A 24,759-nucleotide genomic window follows, 5' to 3' on the forward strand; every position below is an offset into this window, starting at 1 on the left:
GAAGAATGGACCACTGGAGCCAGCCAAGAAAGGTTTTCTAGAAAAGGGAGGACTTTGTAAGAAGGAGAATTTCTGAACAAGTGGAGAAGATAGAGGAGGATGTTGCACGAAAAGGAAAACAATGTAAGCAAAGAGAAAGAGTTCTGGAGAGGAGCTCAGAGGTCATGAGTCCAATTCTTGAGAAGTAGTAGTTTGAAGAACTCCAATGATCTGGAGCCAACTGATCATTGACAGTTTATCCCATTCCATGGAGGATCCATCTTATTTTTGGGCACCTCTGATTTTTAAGAAGGTTGCCATTCTGAGGCTGAAATCAGCCTCCCTATAAATTCTATCCGCGGTTCCTACTTCTGTCCTGAGGGGCCCAAGCAGAATAATTCTAATACCTTCCCAATAGGATAACTTTGGAGACTGAAGACAGTGATTCTGTTCATCCTCCCCCGCTTTTCTTCTAAAGACTCAGCACCCCCAGTTCCTTCAGTCTACGCTCGAATTTCGCCGCCTAAGCTTTCAGCTTCCTGCCTCTCTCCAGGGCCTTTTCCTCTTTCTCAACCACCTGCCAGGGCATCCCACAACTCAAGATACAGGCGGAATCGGAACCCCAAATTTCCGGCGACAGAGGCAGCTTGCCCAGCCTCTGGGATTTCCACTGGTCCACTAATTGGAGAGGAGAGCTTCTAGCTCGGACCCTGCCCCTTGGGCAGCGGCTCATCTGTCACTTTAGGTTCTGCTTTCTACTTTGCTCTAGTTTCTCCTTCTTCCGGGCCACGGAGTTTTCCAGGCTTGCTCAGTCACTCCCTCACTCCCCCCTTCTCAGGCAGCGGCCTGGGCCCCCGGCCTCTGCCCAGCGCCCTTGGCCCCACTCCCAAGTACCCTCTCCCTAGGGTCCACAAGCAGCCTGGCCCCGGCGCGGCCTCAGACTCCCGCCACACGGTCCCCGGGACGCTCCAGTCCGGAGCAGGTGCACTGGCCGGGGGTCGGGAGCGACAGCGGGAGAGAGGAGCCAAAGCGCCATCTTCTCCCTCTCCCCCTGGGTCGGTGCCTCGATCTCTGCGGCTTACAGACAGGCATCTCCCTACTACATCTATCTACGGCCCGGGACAGGGAGCAGGGTTGTGAGCCCCTTTTCTGAGCTCAGGTGGGCCGGAGACAGCGAGCTCCGGCAAAAGCAGCCGTCTCAGGTTCCCGCTCCTGCCTCCTCCCCGGAGCCTGGGGACAGGCGGGCGGGCGTGGGGGATCTGCTGGTCCCGCTCCCTCTCCACTCCTCTATCTCCCCCCACCCCCACCCCGCCCCGGGCCGGCCCTAGGCTCCAGGAACAATAGGCAGGAGCCGGGGCTCCAGTCGCTCCCCGCCCGCCCCGCCAGCACCTCCCCTCTCCCCGCCCCGCCCCCCGCGCACACACACTCACACTCACTCACTCTCACTCACTCACTCACGCACGCACTCAGATCCAGGCAGAGCGGCAGCCCGAGTCGGTTTCATGCCCACTGGAGCTGCCTCCGCCTCTGCCTCCGCCTCCTCCTTTTTCTCCTCCTCCTCCTCCTCATCCTCCTCCTCCTCCTCCTCGCCCTCCTCCTCCTTCTCCTTTTCCTCCTCCTCCTCCTCCTCCTCCTCGCCCTCCTCCTCCTCGCCCTCTGCTGCGCTGCGCCCGCATCCCCGGCATGGACGTGAGGTTCTACCCTGCGGCTCCGACGGCGGTGGGCGCCCTACCCGGCGCAGACCCAACTTGCCTGGGCCACTTGGACTATTACCACTGTAATAAGGTGAGTGTGGGCTGGGAGGATGCGCGACTCTGAGGGCTCTGGGGCACCAGCAGGGACCCGGACCCAGCCTGGCTGCCGCTTTTTGTCCTATGCTCTCCCCCCACCCCCTACCCCCACCCATGTCTTCCGGCCTGAGGTTTGAAAGGAGCGCACTTGGCCGGGTGCCGGGAGCCCTGTGTCCTGTCTTTCCTTCCTTCCCTCCCTTGGCCCGGGACAGGGGCGAGCGCCCCCTTCGCCCATCCCCCTTCTGCTAGTGAGGAGGAGGAGGAGGAGGAGAAAGAAGAGGAAGAGGAGGAGGAAGAAGAGAGGGAAGGGGGTTGGGATTGGAAATGGGGATGGGTTTAGATTTGGGGATCAAGGGGCTGCTGCTTCATCCAGCACCCGGGGAGAAAACTCGCCTCCCTGCGGCTCCGCACTCTGGCCCCTCTAGGACTCCTGCTCTTCCCAGATCTCCCTCCTCCCTGCGCGCACCCACCTCCCCACGCCCGCTTCGGGGGCTTTTAACTTCTTGGTGTTGACGTTAATTTGGGCTTTAAAAGTCTAATTGCTGAGTAGAAGCTGTCATAGCCGAGCTGGGAGACATCCCGGAGTTATTTACAAACAGACACTTCACAACCAACGAAGTCCCAAAGTAATCGGCACTGGCTCCAGTAACAGTGATCACGCCGCCGCTACCAGCCAGGGCGGTCCGCTGGGGTCCCCTTCATTTCTCTTAGACTCCTCTTGGTTGTTTGCACAGTTTGAGTCTCGCGACCGCCCAGCCCCTGGATCATCTCTTAGGAAATGCAAGGATCGCCAGAACGTCTTCAGTTTCTAGTTGTCTCCCCCCACACACTCCCTAATAATAAAAGGTGTCACACAGAGCACCCCACCCCCACCTCTCCAGGCCAGAGGCTGATGTCGAGTGGAAGTATAGTTTTAACTTCACCTTGGCTTTCTTGGAGATAAAGTGTTAAACGCGACTAAGTTCCTTTTTTTCCCCCTTGGAGGAGGGAATTTCAAAAGTCAGTTAAAAAGCTCTATTGACCATTTGAGCCGGGCGTTTATCCGCTTGGAATCCTATGTGTCCGTACCTAAAGGGAAGAGAGAAGGGAGATCGGAGATGGTTTATACGGTCTCTCCCCCTCTTCCCTCCCGCAGTTTTCTAAATGCCCCAGTGCAGAGACAAACTGCGAAACAGTCAGTACTGCTTGCGTTGTGTGGCGAGGGGTGGGGGAGGGGGCGCCGCGGTCGCGGGCGGAGAGGCAGGGTTGGCCAGGCTTCTCCCAGCAAACCGTGCTCGCTCTGGCCTCTCCAGGGGCTCAGGCTGGAAAATGTTCAGAATGGGCAGGAAGAGCTTTACGGTGAGTGAGTTAGCCTTATTTGTGATCTGTATGTTGTTTGTTTGTTTGCTTCCTAATGCTTTGCCCAGACATCGCTGGGGTTTATTTTGGCCTCGGGTTTAAGGGGCTGTGTCACCTGGCTTGCGGGTGTTCGGCTACTGGGGAGATGCCGGTCTGTTTATCGATTTGTTTTCATTTGCACAGCTCAGGGTTTGAAGGGTTTTTAGTCCCTGTCTCGATAAGCTCCTGTTCTCTTTGCTCTCCCAACACAAGCACACATGCATACACAAATGCACACAAGCGTATGCACCCGAGTTAACTGCTGGTGAGCACAACGCAGAAACCTACCTAGAGCTACGCAGAGCTATCCCTCCCTCCATGACAGACAGACCTGGCAACCTAGATTTCGTTGCTTGATGCTGCAGGGAGAGCATCTTTGAGCTGCGGGGTCTGTGAACCAGAATTCTCAGGGGATACTGGGGAGTGTCAGAGGTATTTAAGGAATCGGTCTTTCAGCCAGGAGGAGCAAAACAGTGGGATGTCCATTACCGGGAACCATTCTTCACAAGGACCATCCCATCACACCTGGACTGAGAAGGAGTCCCAGCAGAAGGTTAGCGAGAAGGAAATTCCGGAATAACCTGGCAAGGAACAATTCAATCTTGCTTCAGGAGCTTTCACTCTCCATGCTTCCCACATACGGTCAGAATGTGAAAAGTAGAAGAGGCTACAACAGAGCTAGCCCTAGATAAAGAGAGAGTGGCCTAGTGGATAGAGAATTGAATTTAGAATCAGACAGATGTGGGTCTCAATCCTCAGACACTTACTTGTTGTGTGTTCCTGGGCAAGTCATTTAAATCCCTTGGAGCATCATTTTTTTTTTTTTTCATCTTAAAATGAGGGAATTAATCTCAATGACCTCTAAGGCCCTTTGCAGCTCCAAATCTATGTATCTATGATAAAGTCCCTTTATTCTAGTATTGTGAAATGGAATGAACATATAGAAATATGCTTTTCTGAGTACTCTTTTTCATATTAGGTAGTGAAATTGTTTTGTATCTTGTTTTTATCCCCCTCTAATGTGAAATTACAAATAGCTGTGTTTTAGAATGGTTGATCAATTGCAGAAATGTCTCCAACTCTTTTTAGGTGAGTTTCATTTAATATGCAGTTTTCTGTTTCACTTCGGCTATTTTTATTTTAGAGTCACCAGAACGAGCCAAGAATTCTGGTTTTAAATCTGAATACTTACAAGAAGGAGAGCAAAAATTATGTGAAAAATTTGTGTCATATATTCCATGTGGGGTCTGGGGACGGCAGCTTAGATATCCATAAATCTCAAATTCATCTTTAAAAACAGGGATTGCAGTGGGGAATAGAGACGAATCTGCCTAACTTTGTTTGCTTCCCTCTTTCCTGGGAAACACATCATGTCAGTAGCCCAGATTTTACTGAGTGCTTGATCCAGTGATCATCATATAAAATGCCCCTTTGAGTGTCCTAGGATGGGAATTCAGAAAGGAAAATTTAGTTCTACAAGCATTTGTGTACAGAGATAGTCATGTGATCTGTGCTGAAGGGGGAACATATGTTTGTTTCTTTAAACTTTTTCTTAATATATAAGGCTTGGGCAGTTCTGGTCTGGACTCATTCATGGCTTCTTTCCTGGGGCTGCAAGGTTATAAGGTGGAAATTGTCTTAGTGATGAGCAATGGCCCCTATATATTGGGTGCCTTAGAGGAACTCAGAGGGCCCCAGCCACTACCACCAGGTGCTGCTGTTGTTTTGGCCTGGAGTAACTAAAACAGGGGAAGGGAAAGTCATACTGGATATATTGGTTCTGTGGCCCAGAAGGCATTCGTAGCTATCCACAGTGTCAAACATCTCTCATAGAAAAGATAGGAATAACTATAGCGGTAAGAAATTATTCAAGTCATCTCCCTTGCTACAAACCCCTGGAGCTGAAAGGGAATATCTATTCCTGCATTTTTGATTTATAAAAGAGGAAATTGTGGGCCATAGAAAGGGAAGTGACTTGACTAAGAATGCCTGGCAGTTAGTAGTAAAATCAAGATTTACAACCTGGATCACTTGGCTCCAGTCTAAAGCACTTGCCACCGTACTGTTGCCACCTCCTTCATTGAAGGTGTGAAGGAGATTTGCTTGGTTAAATCTTTGGTTTCCCTTTCCCCAGGCCTCTTCAAAGTATAGAACTCATTTTTCCTTGTCCCTTCCCTCTTCTCACCCTCAGCTGCTAGGATCCTTCTCCCTAAATTACCTTATATTTATTTTATAATGTATATATGACTATATATATATATACACACATGTACATATTTTTGTATACATATATATAGGCAGCTAGATGGCTCAGTGGAGAAAAAACTAGATGAATTCAGAAAATCATGAGTTCAAATTGAAATATTTACTGTCTGTCCCAGAGCAATATACTTAACCACTTGTCTGCCTAAGTTTCTTATCTGTAAAATAGGGGTAATAATAGCATTTATCTCATAGGGTTGTTGTGAGGATCAAGTGGGATAATTTTTGTGAAGTACTTTGCAAACTTTAAAGCACTATATAAATGTTAGCTGTTATTGTCATCACTATTGTTATCATTTTGTCTCATACCTCTCCCCCCTCCCAAATCCAAGATCCTTAAGGACAGGAACTATTTTCCCTTTTGTCCTTGTATTCCTAGTACCTAGTTCAGTAGGCACTTAATACATGCTTGTGGTTTGACTGAGGCAACTTATCATTATTGGCTAGCTGTAATGGTTTCTTATGTTGAGCCAAAGCCTGCCATGCCTTTCAGTAACTTTCTCCCTTTAGTCAGTTTTGCTCTTCGAAGCAAATTTTACCCTTCTTTCCTGAGCTTGACCTTCAAATATTTTAATACCACAATCAGACCAGGTTTTCTTGGCTCCATATTGGAGAAGTAGCCTTCCACACATTAGCTCCTTAGGAAGTGACGCATAGCAGAAGAGGAGAAACAGTTTTTGCACTAACTATGTATGTGACTTCTGGCAAGTCAGACTGTTAAGCTAAGAACTTTGCTTTCTGGATGTCAGTTTTCTCATCTATAAGAACTAGAGATACTTATCCTTTGCTTTACTTCTCCATAGTGTTGTGATGTTCAAATGAGTGCTTTGAAAACTGTTAAGGGTTTTTTATGAACCAATGAAGGATGAATTTTTTTTCAACATGGGAGCTGGGTCAATGGAATCTTTGCATCATTCAGCTCTAAGATACAGGTTCTCTCCCCCTCTCTCCTTCCCCCACTTCTAGGATACTCCTTGGAATGATGACTGGCTCTAGAACAAAGGATACAAGTTCAAATGCTGCTTCTGCTCGTCACTTCATGTATTTAAGCCTCGATTTCCTCAACTGTAAAATAAGAGAGATGGTCTCTAATGTCTCTTCCAGCTTAAAACTGGATTTCTGTGAAAAGTAGGAAAGAAATAGGAAGCCCTGGTGTTGGCCAGGAAAGTCTTCAACCTTGTGCTGCCTTTGACTTTCCGTAGGTCTGTAGGGCTGCTATGGCTCTACAGACTAGACTACAGAGTGGAGCCCAGAGCACACAGCCTCACTGAGTAAAAAAAAGCCCTAATAGTTCTTCTCCTGTCCAGGCGTGGCAGAAGCCACAAGCACCTTCAGCACAGCTTTTGACCCTGGGCAGAAGAACTTCTGAAGGTTAAAGCAGTATGAAGTCAGTGGTCACAGCCTTGGTCTGGGGCTTAGTGAACTTTTCCTTCTTATCCCTTAATTTCTTTTTTTTTAATCCCTTAATTTCTAAAAGAAGATGGGGTGCATGGTCTTCATTTTTCTTTACTGTTTTGGGGCTAGATATAGATTTCCATTAAAAAGAGCCAATGACTTAAATAGGAATCTGAGTAGGATTTCAGTATCTTGCACAGAGGATTCTTCCCCTTTTCTCCCCACACCTCCCCCCAGTTGTGTTCCATCCCTACCCAGCTCTTCTTTCTCTAGGAGTAAGAGACTCACTCAGTTTGTAGGTAGTTTCCCTTGGCTTCTGTGAGGCCCTTGTTAGGGAACATGGATATTAGCCTGTTTTGCTTATTTGCCTTTGAAACTCCTGTCAGTCTGATTTCTTTGTTTCTGCCCAGCACCTATCACCATCAGTTTTCTGACTGCGTGGTCGACATAATACCTGACACAGAGTCTAGAGCTGGGAGAGATCTCAGACACCACTGAGTTCAAGCTCTTCATCTTTATAGATGAGGGAGCTTACCTAACATCACACAGATGGCAAGCATCAAAGGTGGTATTTGAACCCAGGTCCTCTGTTTCCCGAGTCAGTATTCTTTCCATTGTAGGAATATCAGAGGAAGGCCAAGAAGGGATTAATTAGTTTATGAACTGTGAAATCATTCTGATCTCATCTGAGGGACACATGCCCCAATGCCTCCTTTTTTTTTTTTCAGCTCTAGTCCTACTTTATTCCAGAAGGCTTCTCCAAATCCCAACTGCTAATTCCTTCTCCTCTGAGATTACCTTCTATCTATTTTGTATGCTTTGGTATGCACTTGTTATTGTGTTTATCAACTGTGTCCATTGCCTTGGAGGACAAAGACAGTTTTTGCTTTTCTTAAGCTTGGTGCTTAACACAATGTCTGGTACACAATAAGTACTTAATAAATACTTGTTGATTCACTGACATATTAGGTAATTTAGACAGATAGAAGCTCTTTTGCCAGAACCCTCTGAATGACTGGCAGTGGTGTAGACCTGAGTATTATTTTATTAAGGAACATACATGTGAAGGATATTGACTAAAAATGCTCAGGTATAGTTTTTGTTTTTTCATTTTACAGAACCTAATTTTACCAGTACTTTTAATTTGTCTTTGGTACATCTCTTGTAACTCATAGGCTGAGAGCAGCTGACGGGTATCTTATTTACACAGGCCAAATCCTACATGATTCTCTTTAGTTTGGCTTGGGAGTAGCATTGAAACCATATGGTAAGTAATTATTAACTTAATGGGTTGTGGTAAATTGCAATTTTACATCTTAGTGGAAAGATGTTGTATGAGATGGGGTAATAAATTTTGATGAATTACTCTGATACTTAGAATCGCTGCCATACAATTTAAATTTCTGTCATATGCTACAGCACTATGGTGCAGAATCTCCTGTGCAGGTGGTTACTTTGTTGTAGAGTGTTCTGTCCTCGGTTGGGAACCTTGGAAAACAAGTTGGATTGTTTTAATATTTCATCCAGTAAACTTTTATGTTATCTTAATTATCATTGTGCAATTTCTTGCCAATATCCTGGAATTCTCCCACATCTCACTGAGTTTCTTATTTGAGAAGGCTTCACTGCTGCCCTGAAGTGTGATAGAGTGGAAAGAATATTGAGTTTGGAGTCAGGGGGCTTGTGTCCAAGTCATGACTTCCATTTATTATCTTCCAAGCTGCAATTTCCTTATCTACAATGAGAGGGTTAGATTAACTGGTCTCCTTTTTTTCCAACTCTAAATCTAATTTCTGATTTAGAGGGAACCAGTTCATTACATTTTCTTCAGTATCAGGGTGCCTTCTAGACCATGTGGTATAGGAAAAAAAATTGTTGGGTTTGGGGCCAGACTGAATTCAAATTGCTTGTGAGAGTCTCAGTTTCCACATCTATAAAATGGTGATGGCCCCAATCAATCCTTCTAACTCTAAGTGTAAGATCCCATGGGTAAAGGAAGTCCCATCTTGGTCCCCAGAGGCCATGGCCAATCATCAATTCCGTGGTCCCGCTCCTCCAAAAAAAGCTGTGGTCTTATGTCCAGTGCCTACAGAGAAAGAAATCTTCCTTCAGGCTGAAGACTGAGGGCAGTTCACCTTGGAGGAGCTTACCCCCTCTGCCTTTGATTTCCCAGTTTTTTAGAACAGAATCTTTGCAGGACTATCAATCAGGCACATTTCAGGAGCTCTGCCAATCTTTGAAAAGTAAACAGCTGTTAGTGACAGGTTCACCCTTCACTGCAGATGTAATTTAACGCCCACCTCTTGGGTGCTAATGCACTTGGGAAAACCACTTCCCAAATCTATAGAAATCTTCAGTGAAATAAAATAATCTACCTTGCTCATAACACTGTGTTGATGATATGGAGGGTAGTGGGGGTAGGTAGGGGACTTATTAGGGTTCTTGTTCTACTGACTTTTAGATTTAAAATTTACTGTAATACTTTGAGGACATGTGATTTTGTTGGTATGGAGACTTCTGCCAGTGTTCTTTATAGCCTTTTATAACCCAGAACCCAAATCTATTAGAGCCCTTGTGGTTGAAAAATTCATGATAGTGTGGATAGCTTGATAAGAGTCTCTGAACTTAGCTAGGTTGGTCATCAGAAAACAGAGATATAGCTTATCTTTTGACCTCTACTCAAAGGCTCTCTAGTTTGATAGAATCTGCCATACTTTGTGGTCCATGTGCATAGCATTGAAGAAACTCAGTGTGACCACATGAAGAGGTGGGAGCAGAAATCAAATGTGAGAAACTTAGAACAAGCTTGTTAATAGAAGGCTGTAAAATTACAGATAATTAAAAATTGGTTATCTTAAGACTGGGATTAATTTGCAGGACTGGTTTGAGTTGTCAGAAATGGAATCTGTCCCAGGTCAATCTAATGAATAAATTTTGGTGGTCCTACTCCTTGGCATTGTGATTTACTAAGCATGGTGAAAGGGTAGTACAAAAAGATAGGCCTTCTTTTCAAGCTTTACTGAGAGTCAGACTTGGAGTTAACAGTCCTCTTACTTCTCCTTATTCTTCAAGATTCTCCTTCTAAGATCTGGACATCTGACTGCCCTCAGAAATAGTGAGTAGAGCAAAGAAATGACCTAGCTGGCAGTTGGAACTTCAGAAAACTTGAGAACTTGATAGTGAAACATTCTTCCTGCATGTCAATTAAAAGATGGTGGACAATAGATGTGGAATGAGGCATACATTTTCAGACAAGGCTGGTGTGTTGTTTTGTTTTACTCCACTGTATTTGCTACAAGGGAAAGTTCTATAGGGGTGGAGGGAGAGTAGAAAGTGTCATTGGGGTGACAATATATTAAAAAAAAGAAAATAAATATTACTGAAAATACTGAAAAAGAAATGATCTAATCTTTTATCCTTTCCCTTACCTTTTATCTTTGGTCTAGAAACTAAGTTTCCTCTTATAGAAGATTATGTCTCTGAGACTGGGAAAATCTTGTTCAAATGTACTTTATTTTGGACTTGGAAGCGTTTCAGTAAATTCCCTCCTTCTTCCAGTCAGGGTGTGGATGGCCATGGTCTTTTATGTATAATAGTAAGAGTACAAGCTCTTTTTGCCTTGGGCCTTATGAAATCAGATTCCAGAGCTATGTAATGCAAGCTTCTCCAGCCCTGAAGATTGTTGTTTTGTCTGTATATGGGGAGGCAGAGACATTTCTTCTCATTCCTTTTTCGAATAATAGACATATTTTGGTTGAAAACTAGACTGATCTTATGTAATAGCCTGGGCATAAAGGTCAGTCTTATTTGATTTCCCCTTGAAGTCCTGATCCCCAAATATACAGATAGGGAAAAAAAGAGAATAGAGCTGGCTTGGGTTGCAGACCCCTCTTATTTTGCAGGGTTTTTTTTTCTTTTTACCTCTATATGATGCCTAAAGTTCCTTTTGTCATTCTCAGACCAGTTTCTCCCTCTTCAACCCCCACCTTTCTTCCTTTTCTTCTCCCTCCACCCCCTTCCTGGAAAGAGCGATTGGAGAAGCCCATCTAACTCCAATCCTGTGTTTTATTGCTTATTCATAAAGCAAAAGGCCCCAAATGGTTATGAAATTCAGAACACAATTATCCCTGGAGGTGCAGAGATTGCTTCTGACTGGATGAGCTATCTTGGACTATACATTTCTTCCTTTCTGTTGTTATCTCTCTTCTCTCTCTCTCTCTCTCCCTCTCTCTCTCTCTCTCTCTCTCTCTCTCTCTCTCTCTCTCTCTCTCTCTCTCTCTTTCTCTTTCTCTCTCTCTCTCTCTCTCTTTCTCTCTCTCTCTCTTTCTCTCTCTCTCTTTCTCTTTCTCTCTCTCTCTCTCTCCTCTCTCTCTCTCTCTTTCTCTCTCTCTCTCTTTCTCTTTCTCTCTCTCTCTCTCTCTTTCTCTCTCTCTCTCTCCTCTCTCTCTCTCTCCTCTCTCTCTCTCTCTCTCTCTCTCTTTCTCTTTCTCTCTCTCTCTCTCTCTCTCTCTCTTTCTCTCTATGTGTGTCTCTCTGTGCATCTCAGTCTCTCTCTGTCTCTGTCTATCTCTCTGTCTCTGTCTCTGTCTCTGTCTCTCTCTTTCTCTCTTCCTTTTCCACCCCAGGTGAAGTCTTTTTCTAGCTATTTCTGTGTCTGGAAATAAAGTTCTGGGATATATCTTACAATTGCTTCTCTTTTCATGTCTATGCATTTTCTGCTTTCATCTGCATAGGCAGCCTGGGCCTTTCCAAATCTATATGCAGATTACTGACTCGAGCTTGGGGAGTTGCCTGTGAATGGAGATGGTGTAGGAGAAGAGGAGGGAAGGGTACCAGCCATCCAGATGGACAATGCTTTTTCCCCCCTTTTCTAGTTCTCTCCCAGCTAGTTATGTGTGTTTTTTGTTTTAAATAGAGCACAGAGTGTTTTTACCGTATGCTGGATGATATCTTTCAGTATAAATGAAGCATATAATTGTGTTTTCCTAACAGCTCAACATTAAAAATAAGTTATTATGCTGCTAATGGGTTTTTCTAGCAATTTTCCATCCAATGACTACCATGCACCCCCTTAATAGTTGTGTATAATGTTTTCTGACTTTCTCCTATTTTATTTTGTGTCACTAAAAGATGGCAGGATAGGGCCCCAACTCTCATTGTGTTGCTTTTAAACTCCAGGCATATTTGTAAAGACATTTGCTCCCTGGTGTGAGGAAGCAACACCTCCAGATTTAGATAAGAAAACATCTTTAAGGATCCATATTTATGTTCTTTTTAATGTAAATCTTGGGGAGAGGGGCCCGCATTCCTGTGAAGGTGAGGCCTTAAATTGGTGGCCTCAATTGGTGGGGTCCTACACTGGCTTCGCTACCTCTGGTTTTGGGATCTCAGGACCCTCACTTTTCTTCTCTGGATTTGAGTTCACAATCTATAAAATAAATGGTGAGTTTATAGATATTACCTGTATCCATAGATAGATATAATGTCTTCTATAATTCTATAAACCTATGAATAATTAACCCTCAAATGCTTTCCATCTCTCACAGTCCATGGTGCAATTTTAGTAGTATCTCAAATGTGTACGATGGTGTTTAAGGAGCACTAACACCTTTGGTATGAGAGACTTTTTCAGAACTGCTCATCCACCTTTGGTGTCTATCTGTTACCTGTCTCTCACCTACAGCTCCAAGAAGCTGTAACGTGTGCAGTGGCCACACTCCAGTAAAACCAATTCAGCAGACAGTTTAGACCAGGTTGAGGATAATTGACAGGTCTCCAGCCCATCCATGTGTTAGGGACATATCTATCCCAAACATGTGAAGACTTCCCCTAGCAGAATGGGTAGATGAGAATGATTTGTTCCAACAGCCTTGAAAGTGGCTGAAGAAGGTGCTTAGAATTTGATGAAACTTAGAAGATTCCAAGGTCATCCACCACTCCCCAAGTCATCATCAGTCATCTTGACTTTTGTCCTACCACTGGATTTTGATGACTTGAAGAGAATAAGATCAATGACTTTGTGCAACTTTGGAGTCAGGAAGACAAGTTCAAATTCCACTTCAGACTTTTACTAGCTATATGAACCTGAGCAGAGCTCAACTGTAAAATGGGGATAATAATAGCACCTTTTTCTTACAGGGCTGTTGTTGGGCTCAAATGAGAATATACATAAAATGCTCTGTAAACCTCACAGTGTTACAATGTTAGTTATCATTATCATTGGTACTATGAAAAAAATAAATTTGCATGAACCACTTCATTGGCTTATTTTAATCATAAAGCTCCATGAAGCCAGGTTCTGTGTCTTTTTGCTTTTATATTTCTTATAATAGCCAGCACAAAGTCCAGAACACTAACTGTTCTTCAACAATGCTGTTCAGTGAATCCTTACCTGATCATTGTGAGGTTAGACAAGGACTGTTCTTTGACCCACCTAATTCAGCCCTCCCTCCAGTATAATAGCTCATTGTGGTATGAACTCTGACAGCCTTACATAACTCAAAGGATTTTGAGGATGTTTCTAAGGATGGATTGCACAGGTTGTACCCTAGGGATCCTCAAGACAGAATCAGAGATACTCGACCCTGGGGGAGGAATTTTTCTGGCATAATCACTCTTAAATTTTTGCCTTCTTTTATGTTCCCAACTAACACCAATCAGTGCATATAATTGTTGCCATTTGTCTGTCATTTTCAAAAAGGACCAATGATATCATCATTGTAAATGTTTAATAAATTCTTGTTAATTGACTGAATGGTTATGATGATGATTGTCTCTGAAGGTTATGATCTATACTGGTGGGTAGTAGCAATATAGGAGACTTCTAGATACTTAAAACAGGAAGAAAATAACAGAAAGGTGAAGTCAACAAGCTTTTATTAAGTATTTACTATGTGCCAGATATTTCTGCACTAAGCAGTAATTATTGTAATTACTCCTTAGAGCAGTAATATAGGAATAAAATACATGCAAAAAGAAAGATAGTCTTTGCCCTCAAAAAGCTTATATTCTAATGGGGGAAGACAACACAGGAAAAGAAGCTAGAAGTGTGTATGTGGAGGTGGAATGGTATGGGTTTACCCTCAAATGACTACATAGAAGTCAAACAATATAAGCAGCAGAACTGACTGTAGAACCATATCTTCTTGTCCCCAGCTCAGTGCTCCTTCCATTCTCTTTTGTTACCTTTTAATTTTTGTGGTGGACAAACATGTTTCCTTGAGAATTTTAACAAAATCAGTGGCAATCAAGGCAGAAAATTTAAATCTCAGTTAAAAAAAAAAGCTAGGATGGCAACAAAAGGGTATAGTGACAATTTTGGAGTCAGATTTATTATCAGTTTAAATCTGGCCACAGTATCACCCTGGACAAGTCACTTTACCCTGTTTGCCTCAGTTTCCAGATCTGTAAAATGAGTTGAAGGAAATGGTAACTAGTATCTTTGCCAAGAAAACCTCTAAATAGGGTCATGAAGAATTGGACATGACTAAAAAACAGTTGAACAACAATAAAAAAGCTAGGAGAGTGGATGGATTAAAGAATCAATTTTTATACATTGTCTCAGATAATTGGTATTAGGACATTTCAGACCCAGCCCATGTCTTTCTTTTATTGTTGGTTTGCTTCTTTGGCTCTGAGGATAACTTATTGATGAAGGGTCCTGGGGTCTGATTGATAAAGAGCCGGCGGGCTCTCTTTGTGTACACTACTATCCACTAGATGCTCACATGCTAACCTCTTGCATAGATTGGTTGCTCTCTGTAGAGATAATCAAATCTTCTAGCTCATGAGATCATAGTGTTAGTTTTGTTTATTTTCTCATAGATGCCTTTTAAGGCAGTGCTTAAATTGATATGGAAAGAGTATCTTAAAAATTTTTTTTTTGGTTAGTGTTCAGGATTCTGTGAGGGTCCTTCTTATTGGTCATAAGATCATAGTTTTCAGCTGGCAAGGATCTGATTGCTAATTGATGCTGGTTGTTTATAAACAAGCTTTTGAAACTGAAAGAAGCTGAAAATCCATAGAGGTAAGTGACTTTCCCAAAATTGTATAAGTAGGACCCAGGATTCCTGCCCAGGTCCTCTGACCTGTTTGCAATTCTAGGTTTTCTATCCTCTAGGGCCAGAGAAAAGGTTTATTTTCCTTTTTATGTGACAGCCTTTAAAATGTTTTTTTTTCTTTAAAAAATGCATCTTATTTTTTTCAATTGCATGCAAAACATTTTAATATCTTTTTTAAAATTTGAGTTTCAAAATCTCTCCCTCTTTTTCTCCCCTTCCCTTGTGAAGGCAAATAATAACCTTTTAAATATTTGGGAACAAATAATTATATCCATTCTCTTTTTTAGGCTAAATTTCCCCAGTTCTTGTAACTAAACCTTAAATGCCATGAGTTCTAGTCTTTTCACTACTAGTTGCTTTCTTGTGGACACCTTCCAGCATGTTAATATCCTTCTTAAAAGATGATAATAAGAATTGGATGCAACACACCACATATGGCATGGAGGGCAATGGTGCCATTGCCTCTCCACAGTATAACTCTAGACAACTGTTATTATTCATCCTTTGTTCTTGAAGGGGACCAGTGACATCATGAGGGTGATCCAGGATAGAGGGCAATGGGAACATTGCCTCTCTCCACAGTGTAATTTTAGACTCAACTGATGGTGGTAGTGGTGGGTCATTCTTTATTCTAGAAGAGGACCATTGATTATGAGAGTGCTCGTTTGATTTTCCAGTGAATTTGATTTAAATGATCCACTTGGTAATCATCTCTACAGCATCCCGATGAAGTATAGAGATAAAGACATCTAAGAGCCCATCTCTTAGACAAAAGCTGACTTTGTCAACACCAGATAATATTCATTGCAAATCAATATGATGTGATAACTGATGAACTGGGTTAAAATCAAGGATAAAACCTGAGAAAAAGTGTCATTGATTAGGTGGTTATTGGTAAGTGACCCATAAGAAAGTATTTTCTGCAAAATGATAGGGATGGAAACCAGGATGCAAAGGATCAAGGAGTGAAGGAGTGATAAAAAGTGGGCAACTTATCAAAATTTTGGCAGTGAAAAGGAGAAGAAGTGGAGCATAGAAGCTTAAGGAACTTAAAGGGGAAACATTTGTTTTGGACTGAGGAAACATAGGCATGTTTATAAGCAATCAATCGTCAATTAGCAAGCATTTATTAAATACTTACTGTGTGCCAGGTACTTTTCAAGGCACTGGGGATACAAAGCAAGATGAAGCAATCCTGATCTTTATAGAGCTTACATTTTATTGGAGGAAACAGTAATATAACAAAAAGGGTTATTTTATGGGGAGAGAGAAGGAAGGTACTAGAAACAGGGGATCAGGAAAGACCTGAGGTAGGATCTATAATCTGAGCTGAGCCTTTAAGAAAAAAAAGAGAAATTCTAAGAAGCAGAGATGAGAAGGGAGTAGAGGGACATTCTCTTTGAGAAAATTCCTATTTTAGGAAATTGGATTTTTTTTATTATGGTCTTTTTTATATGGATGGTCTGTAATGAATAATTTTCTACCATGATAACTCACATTTGTAAGGTTTACAAAGCACTTTTTTCCCATAACAATTCTGCTTGATATAAAATTCATAATTACAAAATTGATGTAAGATACTTCAGTGGCCTGGCAGCTCAAAAAGAGTCAGCAGTGTTTGACAAGAGCCAGAAAAGCTAATGCTATTATTGGCTGCATTAAATGAGACAATGGTCCTGCGCTCTCTTTTCTCCTGGTCAGGCCATTTCTGCATCTGTTTTATGTAGGTCTGGACCTCACATTTTGGGAAGGACAAGATGAAGCACCCATACCTAGGGAAGAAAGGAAGAAAGGGATAAAGGAAGGAAAGAAAAGAAGGAAGGAGGAAGGAAGGGAAGGAAAAAGGAAGTGTTTTTATTAAGTACCTACTATGTGTTAGACACTGTGCTAAGCACTTTACAAATATGTCATTTTATCCTCACAACAACCCTGAAAGGTAGATATTATTATCATCTACTTTTTACAATTAAGAAACTGAGGCATGAAAAAGTTAAGTGACTTGCCCATGTTCATCTAGTAAATAATTGAGATCAAATTTGAACTCAGTACTTCCTGACTCCAGGCTCAGCACACCATCTCCACTCTACCACCCGGGTGTCCTTGTTCTATAGGAGAGGGTGATCAATGTGATAAAGGTCCTTTTATTAAGAAGCATTTGGAATGAGAAAAAGATTCTTTTAGACAAAAAAGAGCTCTCTGGGCTGACTCAACAGGGAACTTTCCTTGCAAATGGAAAATAGAAAGAGAATCGAGGATGGAATAACAAGAAAAATCCCCTGATGTAAAGAACTGAAGTAGCTAAATCCATTGGGAAAAAGAAAAGGAACTAAACTAAATCCATTTCTGTAATGGACATGATTTTTAAAAATAAACATCAAAATAATTCATAAAATGACAAGATTATGATTTAGAGTTTAAAGATCATATGGTCCAACTCTCCCATTTTACAGATGAGGAAGTGGAGGTCAAAGGTCACTCAGGGGTTGCGTGAGCCATGAGATTCAAATTCAGGTCACAATATCCAAGGGTCATAGATCTAGAGATGAAAGTGACCACTCCCTTGCTCTTATAGATGGTGCTGGCAGTACGAAAATGAGGGAAATGGTGCTTATTCCCCCAAAAGTTTTAATCTGGCTGGAGAGACAACACAGACATGTGTAGATAGATACAAATTGGGAACAGGATTTGTCCCTAAGGGGTTTATAATCTAGCCAGGTGGTGCACTGGATAGACTGTTGGGCCTAGAAACAGTAAGACCTGAGTTCAAATTTGGCCCCAGACATTTATTAACTGTGTGATCCTGGGACAAGTCACTTAAGTTCTGGTTGCCTTATTTTCCTCAGGTATAAAATGGGTATAATAATAGCACCTAGCTCCAAGGTTTTTTGTATGGATCAAATGGGATAATGTAGAATACTTAGCACAGCCTCTGGCTTGTAGCAGATGCTTAATAAATACTTATTTTCTCCCTCCCTCCTTTCTTTTTCCTTCCTTCTTTCCTCTCTTCCTCTCTCCCTTTTCCCTTCTTCCCTCTCTTTTCCCCTCTCTCCCTTCCTTTTTCTCTCTCTCTTCTTCTCCCTCCCTCCCTCCTTCCTCCCTCCCTTCCTCTCTCCCTCCTTCCCTCCCTCCCTCCCTCCCTCCCTCCCTTCCTCCCTCCCTCCTCCCTCCCTCCCTCCCTCCTTCCTCCCTCCCTCCCTTCCTCTCTCCCTCCTTCCCTCCCTCCCTCCCTCCCTTCCTCCCTCCCTTCCTCCCTCCCTCCCTCCCTTCCTCCCTCCCTCCCTCCCTCCCTCCCTTCCTCCCTCCCTTCCTCCCTCCCTCCCTCCCTTCCTCCCTCCCTTCCTTCCTTCTTTTTTCACTTCATTTTATAGATGAGGAGGAATCCTATAGATAGGATTAAGTGACTTACCCAGGCTCACACAACTAGTAAGGGTCTGAGGTCACATTTAAACTCAGGTCTTCCTGAATGCTCTACCTTAGCTGTCCCTATAAACACATGTAAGTATATCTATTCAGAGGCAGATTTTGAACTTAGCCCTTCTGACTATTTCTCTACCGTGTCACAGGTATCCTGATTCTTCTAACTCCTTACCCTGTGGACTTTCAACTGACCCACTGATTTATAGAACCTTGAATCAATCAGTCAATTGGATATATTTGTCAGAGCACCTCTTCCTTGCTGGGCACTGGGAAAAGAAACGGGCTCAAACCTGGGTTTTCAAACGGAATAGTCCCACTCTCCCTTTCTGCTGGGGTTGGGGGTGGGGAGCAGGGTTGGGAGAGAACATCGTGCTTCTCTATCTGTAATCTGATTGCCTTGATGACCACAGTAAAATCTGACTTGCCAAAACCGTGGGAACTAATTGTCACTTTCAGTACATTCAGCAAAAAGACACTGATTCTCCCCGGTCTGGGGTTTGACACACAGTGAGATAGGGCTTCCGCTGCTGCTCCCGTATCTTATCTGCACACACTGAAACGATTGTTTACAAAGTAGGAAGTGTTAAGAGACGATTTTCTGAGGAATCACTGACAAACCTCTCTTGCTGGTGAGCCCTGCTCGTCGAGAGCAGTAAGCAGCCTACTCCTTTGGAGCAAACTTTTTCCGAGGGAATTTCGGAGACACCTGCTGACTCACGCTGAGACAGCTCTGCCATGCAGAGGCCATTGGCTTTCGAGATGGTGGATTTGGGTCTGGATGCCAGATCTGTCACTTATTCGCTGTGGGAGTTTGGGGAAGTTGGTTAACATCTTGGGCCACGTTTGCTTATTTGTCAAATAAGCCAATTGGCCTCTGCTCAAATCCCGTGACTGACCCTCCTCAGACTTAATCTATCCCAGCAGAAAGTCAGGTATTCGTAGAATGTTAATCTAGAGGAAGGAGGGACCTTACGGGTACTCTGGTGGGAATTTGTTACTTTACAGATGAGGAAGATGGTGACAAGATTTGAGGGGATCTGGGGGAAAAGATCTTTACTAAGCTGAAGTCAGATATCTGGATGCACGTGAACCATGCAAGACCTATCTTCTTATTAGACCACAAGCATGAGGCCGTAAGTAAAAGCTAGGGTCAGTAGCATGTTTGCATTTTTAAACTTTAGAACTGGAAAGGCTCTTTGAAGTCATCAAGTTTTTTCCTTTTAAAGATAAGAAAATAGATTCTCAGATAAGTAAAATGACTTACCTAAGATCACTCCACTTATACATGTCAGAGTCTGAACTAGATAAGTTTGTGTTTATGTATCAAGATAGCAAATTTAATTAGGAGGGGGCCAGCTGTCATTTAGGCGCTGTGTAGTTTGTAAATTTATTTTCATATGTAATGTGGGGTGGAGATGTGATTGAGTCTCTCCTATCAATTATATCTAGATTATGATGATAATCAAACATATTTCACTTTGAGGAAAGGCCAGGTTGGTAGAAGAGGGAGCATGATCTCTGTAGCTTCTTAAACCAGTTCTTGAAAACTGCTTAAAATCAGGCAAAAACTTTTGGTGTTAGACTAAGAACTTTCCCCTACTTGGAATGTCCTTCCAAGTGAGGCAAGTATTATAACAATTATCCCCATTTTACAGATAAAAAACTGAGGCTCACAGGGAAAGCAGCTTTTCCAAGGTCACATAACCAGTGACAAGCTGGGATCCAAATGTAGGTTCTCACTCTGCATTTAGTGTTCCTTCCATACCCTGGAAAATCTTTCAGTACAATAGCACTATAAGTCTGTATCATATAGTCTAATACTTGATTTTAATCTGATTTCTGTTTTTTCTTCTTGAATCTCAGAGTTTCCCAGTAGGAAGGAAACTTACAACTTTAAAGTCTTAAAAACAACAACAGCAGTAACAGCAACTGACAACTATTTAGTGCTTTAAGATTTGCAAAATACTTTGTACACATTCTCATTTCATCCACGTAATCATCTTGTAAAAAAATATGATATCCATTGTTTACATGAAGTCATACAAAAGATACTATCATATTAGGCACTTTGGGGGGGAGCAGGAATAATAAAGTGAAAAAATATGCTTCAATCTGCTTTCAAAATTCATTTGTTTTCTTTTTAGAGGTGGGTAGCATTTTTCATCATGAGTCCTTTGGATTTATCTTGGAGCATTGTATTGATTAGTTAAGTTTTTCCACAGTTGAACATTCTTATAATATTGCTGTTATTAGATATTGTATACAACGTTCTTCTAGTTCTGCTCACTTTATTTTGTATCAGTTCATATAAGTCTTCCCAGGTTTTTCTGAAGCCATCTCCTTGTGAAGGTAGAATTTGAATCCACGTTCTCTTTTGACTAAATCCAAAGATCTTTGCTTCATAGCTCTGCTCTTTATTTAGTTCTCCCTTTCTTTTTTGTGTTTGCTTCTTTGAGTCTTATTTCACTGACAAGACTGCCATCTCCCAATGGGCGTGTATTCCCTCCAGAGTGTCCAACATGGGACTCTATTCAGAGGATATACTTCATGAAAATTTGATGATTAATTCCCCAGCACTTGACAGTGGTAGACTACTGCACTGGGGGGAAGGAAGGGACAAACACATCATAAAGTAAGATCCCAGAGGGAGTTGTTTGATTCTTTGAAAATTATGGGAACTTAGTTTTCTGCTATAACTGAAGTCAGCTCACCAGTTTAAGTAGATAGCTAAAATTTAATGGGGAGCAAAAAATGAAGAGGCAGCAATAAAAACAAGGCTCTTCTTTTTACACATTATAGAGGTGCCTACAAAATCGTGTGTAAATTCCCATTCAATAAATCAAACTGCATTTTAAAATGTCCTAGTTGAACTTAATCTTTAAAGAGACAATAGTGTGAATGCTTTTCTAAATTAAAAAATATTTTGTAAGCAAATGATTATTCCCTATTGTTCTCTTTTGTAAATTTGGATTTTCATGGATTGACTTCTGAAAATAGGATTACCTCTGACACTCCCTTGATTTTGGAATCTTCTTCTTCTATCTGTCTAAAGACCAGAGGATGACATCCACTGTAATAAAAGCGAGACTTACCTTCCTTCCTTCCTTCCTTCTTTTCTTCCCTCTTTCCTTCTCTCCTTCCTTTCCTCCTTCCTTCCTTTTTATTTTTTCTTTTCTTCCTTCATTTCTTTGGATTTTTCTTCTTTTATTTCTTCTTTCCTTCCTTACTTTTAAATTCATTTTTCTTTTCTCTTCTTTTTCTCCTTCCTTCTTTTCTTTTTTCTTTCCCTTTTTAATTCCTTCTTTTTTCTTTGTTCTTCCTTTGTCTCTTTCCTTTTTTCTTCTTTTATTGCTCTTTCTTCTTTCCTTCCTCCCTTCCTTTCCCCTCATATTCTTTCTCTGTAAACAGTATTTTATATGTTTGCCATGTTCTTTGAACTCGCGGTCTCACTCAGCAAACTCACAAAGAAGAAACAATGCTAGCTGTGTCCTCCACAAAAACTTTGGAAATGTGATTTCTAGACCAAAAAAGGACTCAACTCAAACTCTGGAACATGCTACATTTCTGTTGTCTGTCATGACTAGTGAAAATTGATGTTGAGAATAATAATCCCAAGATCCCTTGAGAGCCTTACTGACTAGAAAGCTTCAATCATGGTCATTAGATTTTGGTTACTACAGGTAGGAAAGTAGATGGAGACATTTCAAAAAACAAAGATTGACCTAGAAAAGGATAGTCTACTTAACTTTCTGTTAAGCAGAAAACTGACAACTAGGCCACTCCATGTTTCCAGTATCTGACATAGTAGGAGAGATGTCCATTGGCTTTTTCTTTTGGGCTACAAGAATGCAGTATGTAAATGGTCTCCCTTTTCTTTGACATGGCTCAGTGCTGGGCTTTTGTAGTTAAGGTTTTCTTTGTTACTGTTGGTGATCCTTTTTTTCCATCTCCAGAATGATTAGATAGTAGTGAATTACTTTGTAATTTGGCTTTTGAATCATATATTCATCTTGCTGAATTTTGCTGCATCAAGATTGCATGAAGACCTCCTGGAAGTACCAAGTAGGGAAATATGTGTATGGTAATGTGTCTATCAATAAAAAAAAATTGGATGGTGTTTGCAATTCTGAGGCAGTTTGATGCGATTTAAATGCCTTTAGTAACACTTTCAATCAGATAGCAAATAGGAAATAGGAAGTTAGTAATAAAAAATGAATTAGTTGTGATTAACCAAAGGTGAAACATTTCATTCCTTAGACAACATTCCAAGTTGACTGAGCTTTCTAAAGCATGTCCTTTACAAACAGAAATCTAGATTGTGAAGTCCAAATCTGGCTTAGGCGCCTTCTCTGAGCACACAGTACCTTTCATATTAGAGTTTAGTTTTGCAAAGGTCACGAATGGAAATTTAGAATTGGAGAGGAAATTAGAATAGAGCTAAGAAATAGGTTTACCTTTGAGCAGGAGGACCTTAAAAATCAGGGGCACTCTCTAGCTGCTCTTTTGCTTCCTAGTCTGCCTTCAGCACTCCAAGACTCTGGAGAATGGATTCCATTTGACCAGATCTTAGACACCTTCTAGTTCAGTGATGTTAGTATCAAATAAAAATAAAGATCACTATTTTATATTTACAAAGTATCCCCCTAGGCCACATTATGACTTCATTTTAAAATATAACTTTGTATTTTTATTTATTTTGTTAAGTATTTCCCAATTACATTTTAATCTAGTTAGGGCTGCATTTAGAAGTGCTATGGGCTGCAGGCCACATATTTGACACTTCTGCTCCAATCCAACTCCCCTCATTTCACAGATGAGGAAACTAATGCTGAAACATTACATAATTTACCTCAGGTCATATGGATGGTAAATGGTGGATCAGGAGTTTGAATCCAGGTCTCCAGTTCCAAATTCATCACAGTAAAATCCAGACAGGATCCCCATACTTTTAACTTTATTCCTCTCTTCCCCTCCAAGTCAATAACTCCAAATTATACCACACTTTTATTAGTGCTACTCAGAAGTTGCTCCCTTGAATGCCCTCTTTTTTCATAACCTTTTCTGTGGGGTGGACTTTTGGGAATTCTTTCTTAAGTGCATAAAATAAAATACAGAAGATGGACAACAAAAGATACTTATATTGAAATAGTTATTAAAAGATTTCTTGACCTCTGATTAGGAATTTTCATTTTATAGGTAAGCTAGGCAGCATAGTGGAATAGAGTGCTTGACCTAGGGTCAATCTTCATGACTTCATCTTCATGAGTTCAAATTCAGACTCAGACACTAACTACATGTTTCTGGGCAAGTAACTTAACCTTGTCTGCCTCAGTTTCCACATTTGTAAATGAGCTGGAGAAGAAATTGGCAAACTACTCTAGTATCTCTGCCAAGAAAAGTCCAAATGGGATCACAAAGGATAAGATACAGCAGAAAAATAACTGAAAAACAGGTCAAACTTTCATTCAATATAGGAAGCTCTTGAATAGCTTCAATTAAATTAAGCAACAACAACCATTTACCTGTAATGCTTGTACTAAGTACTGGGGATATAAAGCAGTTCCTTCTTTGAGGAACTTAAATATTACTAGAGGAGGTTACATTTCAGCATCCTGTTACATAGTAACCTTCCTGAGAAGTGGGCTCGCAACGCATCTTTATATAGTTTTTCTGTGTGTTGAAATGGCATTTTCCTACCTACAGTTTTCATCTATTGGATTGATTTTTTTTTGTTGAAGTAGGCATTTGGGCAGTTTGGGAAATGAGCATTTTTGGTATATAGTGACAGGATTAGAGTCATTTTCATAATCATTATTCACAAACATCTCAGGAGAGATTATGTGTCTCTCACTGAGCTCGGTGTTGAGGGTATAGAACAAAACACAGTTTTATGGAATCCTAGACTCTCAGAGTTGGAAGGGCCATTCTCAGTTCCTCCTTAATTCCAGTACCTTCCCTCAATTGATTACCTTTGATTTATCTTGTGTGTAGCTTATTTGAACATAGTTGTTTACATGTTGTCTTCCCTTATAGATTCTGAACTTCTCAAGAGCAGGAGCCAACTTTTGCTTTTCTTGGTATTCCTATAATTAGCACAGTTCCTGGCATATAATAGGCACTTAATAAATGTTTATTGAGAGACTGATCTCTGACATCATCTAGTGCAACCCATATCTGAAAAGAAATTAATTTCACATCAACCTTGACAAGGGATCTTGCAAATCTTAAAGCTTCAGTTTCAGAGAACTTGCTACTGACTTATGGGAGAAGCCATTCTATTTTTTAACAGATTGAATTGTTAGGGAATTTTTCCTTATCTTGAGCCCAAATCTATGTCTCTTTAACTTGCAGCTGTTGCCTTAGATTCTGCCCTCTGGGACAAAAGCAATCCAAGCCAAATCTCTCTTCTACATGACAATATATCAAATATTTGAGGACAGCTGTCACTACTAGAGTCTTCTCTCTTTAACATCCTCCTT

At 41.5% G+C, this 24,759-nt stretch overlaps 1 protein-coding gene across 7 annotated transcripts in view; it reads left to right on the top strand.

Annotated features, from left to right (window-relative positions):
- The first annotated feature begins 1,611 nt into the window (after positions 1-1,611).
- TOX2 (TOX high mobility group box family member 2) overlaps positions 1,612-24,759 on the top strand; it is a 305,414-nt gene continuing 282,266 nt past the window's right edge. For 2 of the 7 annotated variants that reach the window (XM_051979107.1, XM_051979108.1), the window contains exon 1: positions 1,612-1,764. In XM_051979107.1, the coding sequence (XP_051835067.1) occupies positions 1,663-1,764 (102 nt within the window). In that variant the 5' untranslated portion in view covers positions 1,612-1,662. Of the gene's footprint in view, positions 1,765-3,005; positions 3,108-24,759 lie in introns of those variants that run through there. The other 5 variants (XM_051979110.1, XM_051979113.1, XM_051979109.1 and 2 more) reach the window with 5 other exon arrangements.

This window comes from Antechinus flavipes, chromosome 2 (assembly GCF_016432865.1).
Source record: "Antechinus flavipes isolate AdamAnt ecotype Samford, QLD, Australia chromosome 2, AdamAnt_v2, whole genome shotgun sequence".
Taxonomy (NCBI): domain Eukaryota; kingdom Metazoa; phylum Chordata; class Mammalia; order Dasyuromorphia; family Dasyuridae; genus Antechinus; species Antechinus flavipes.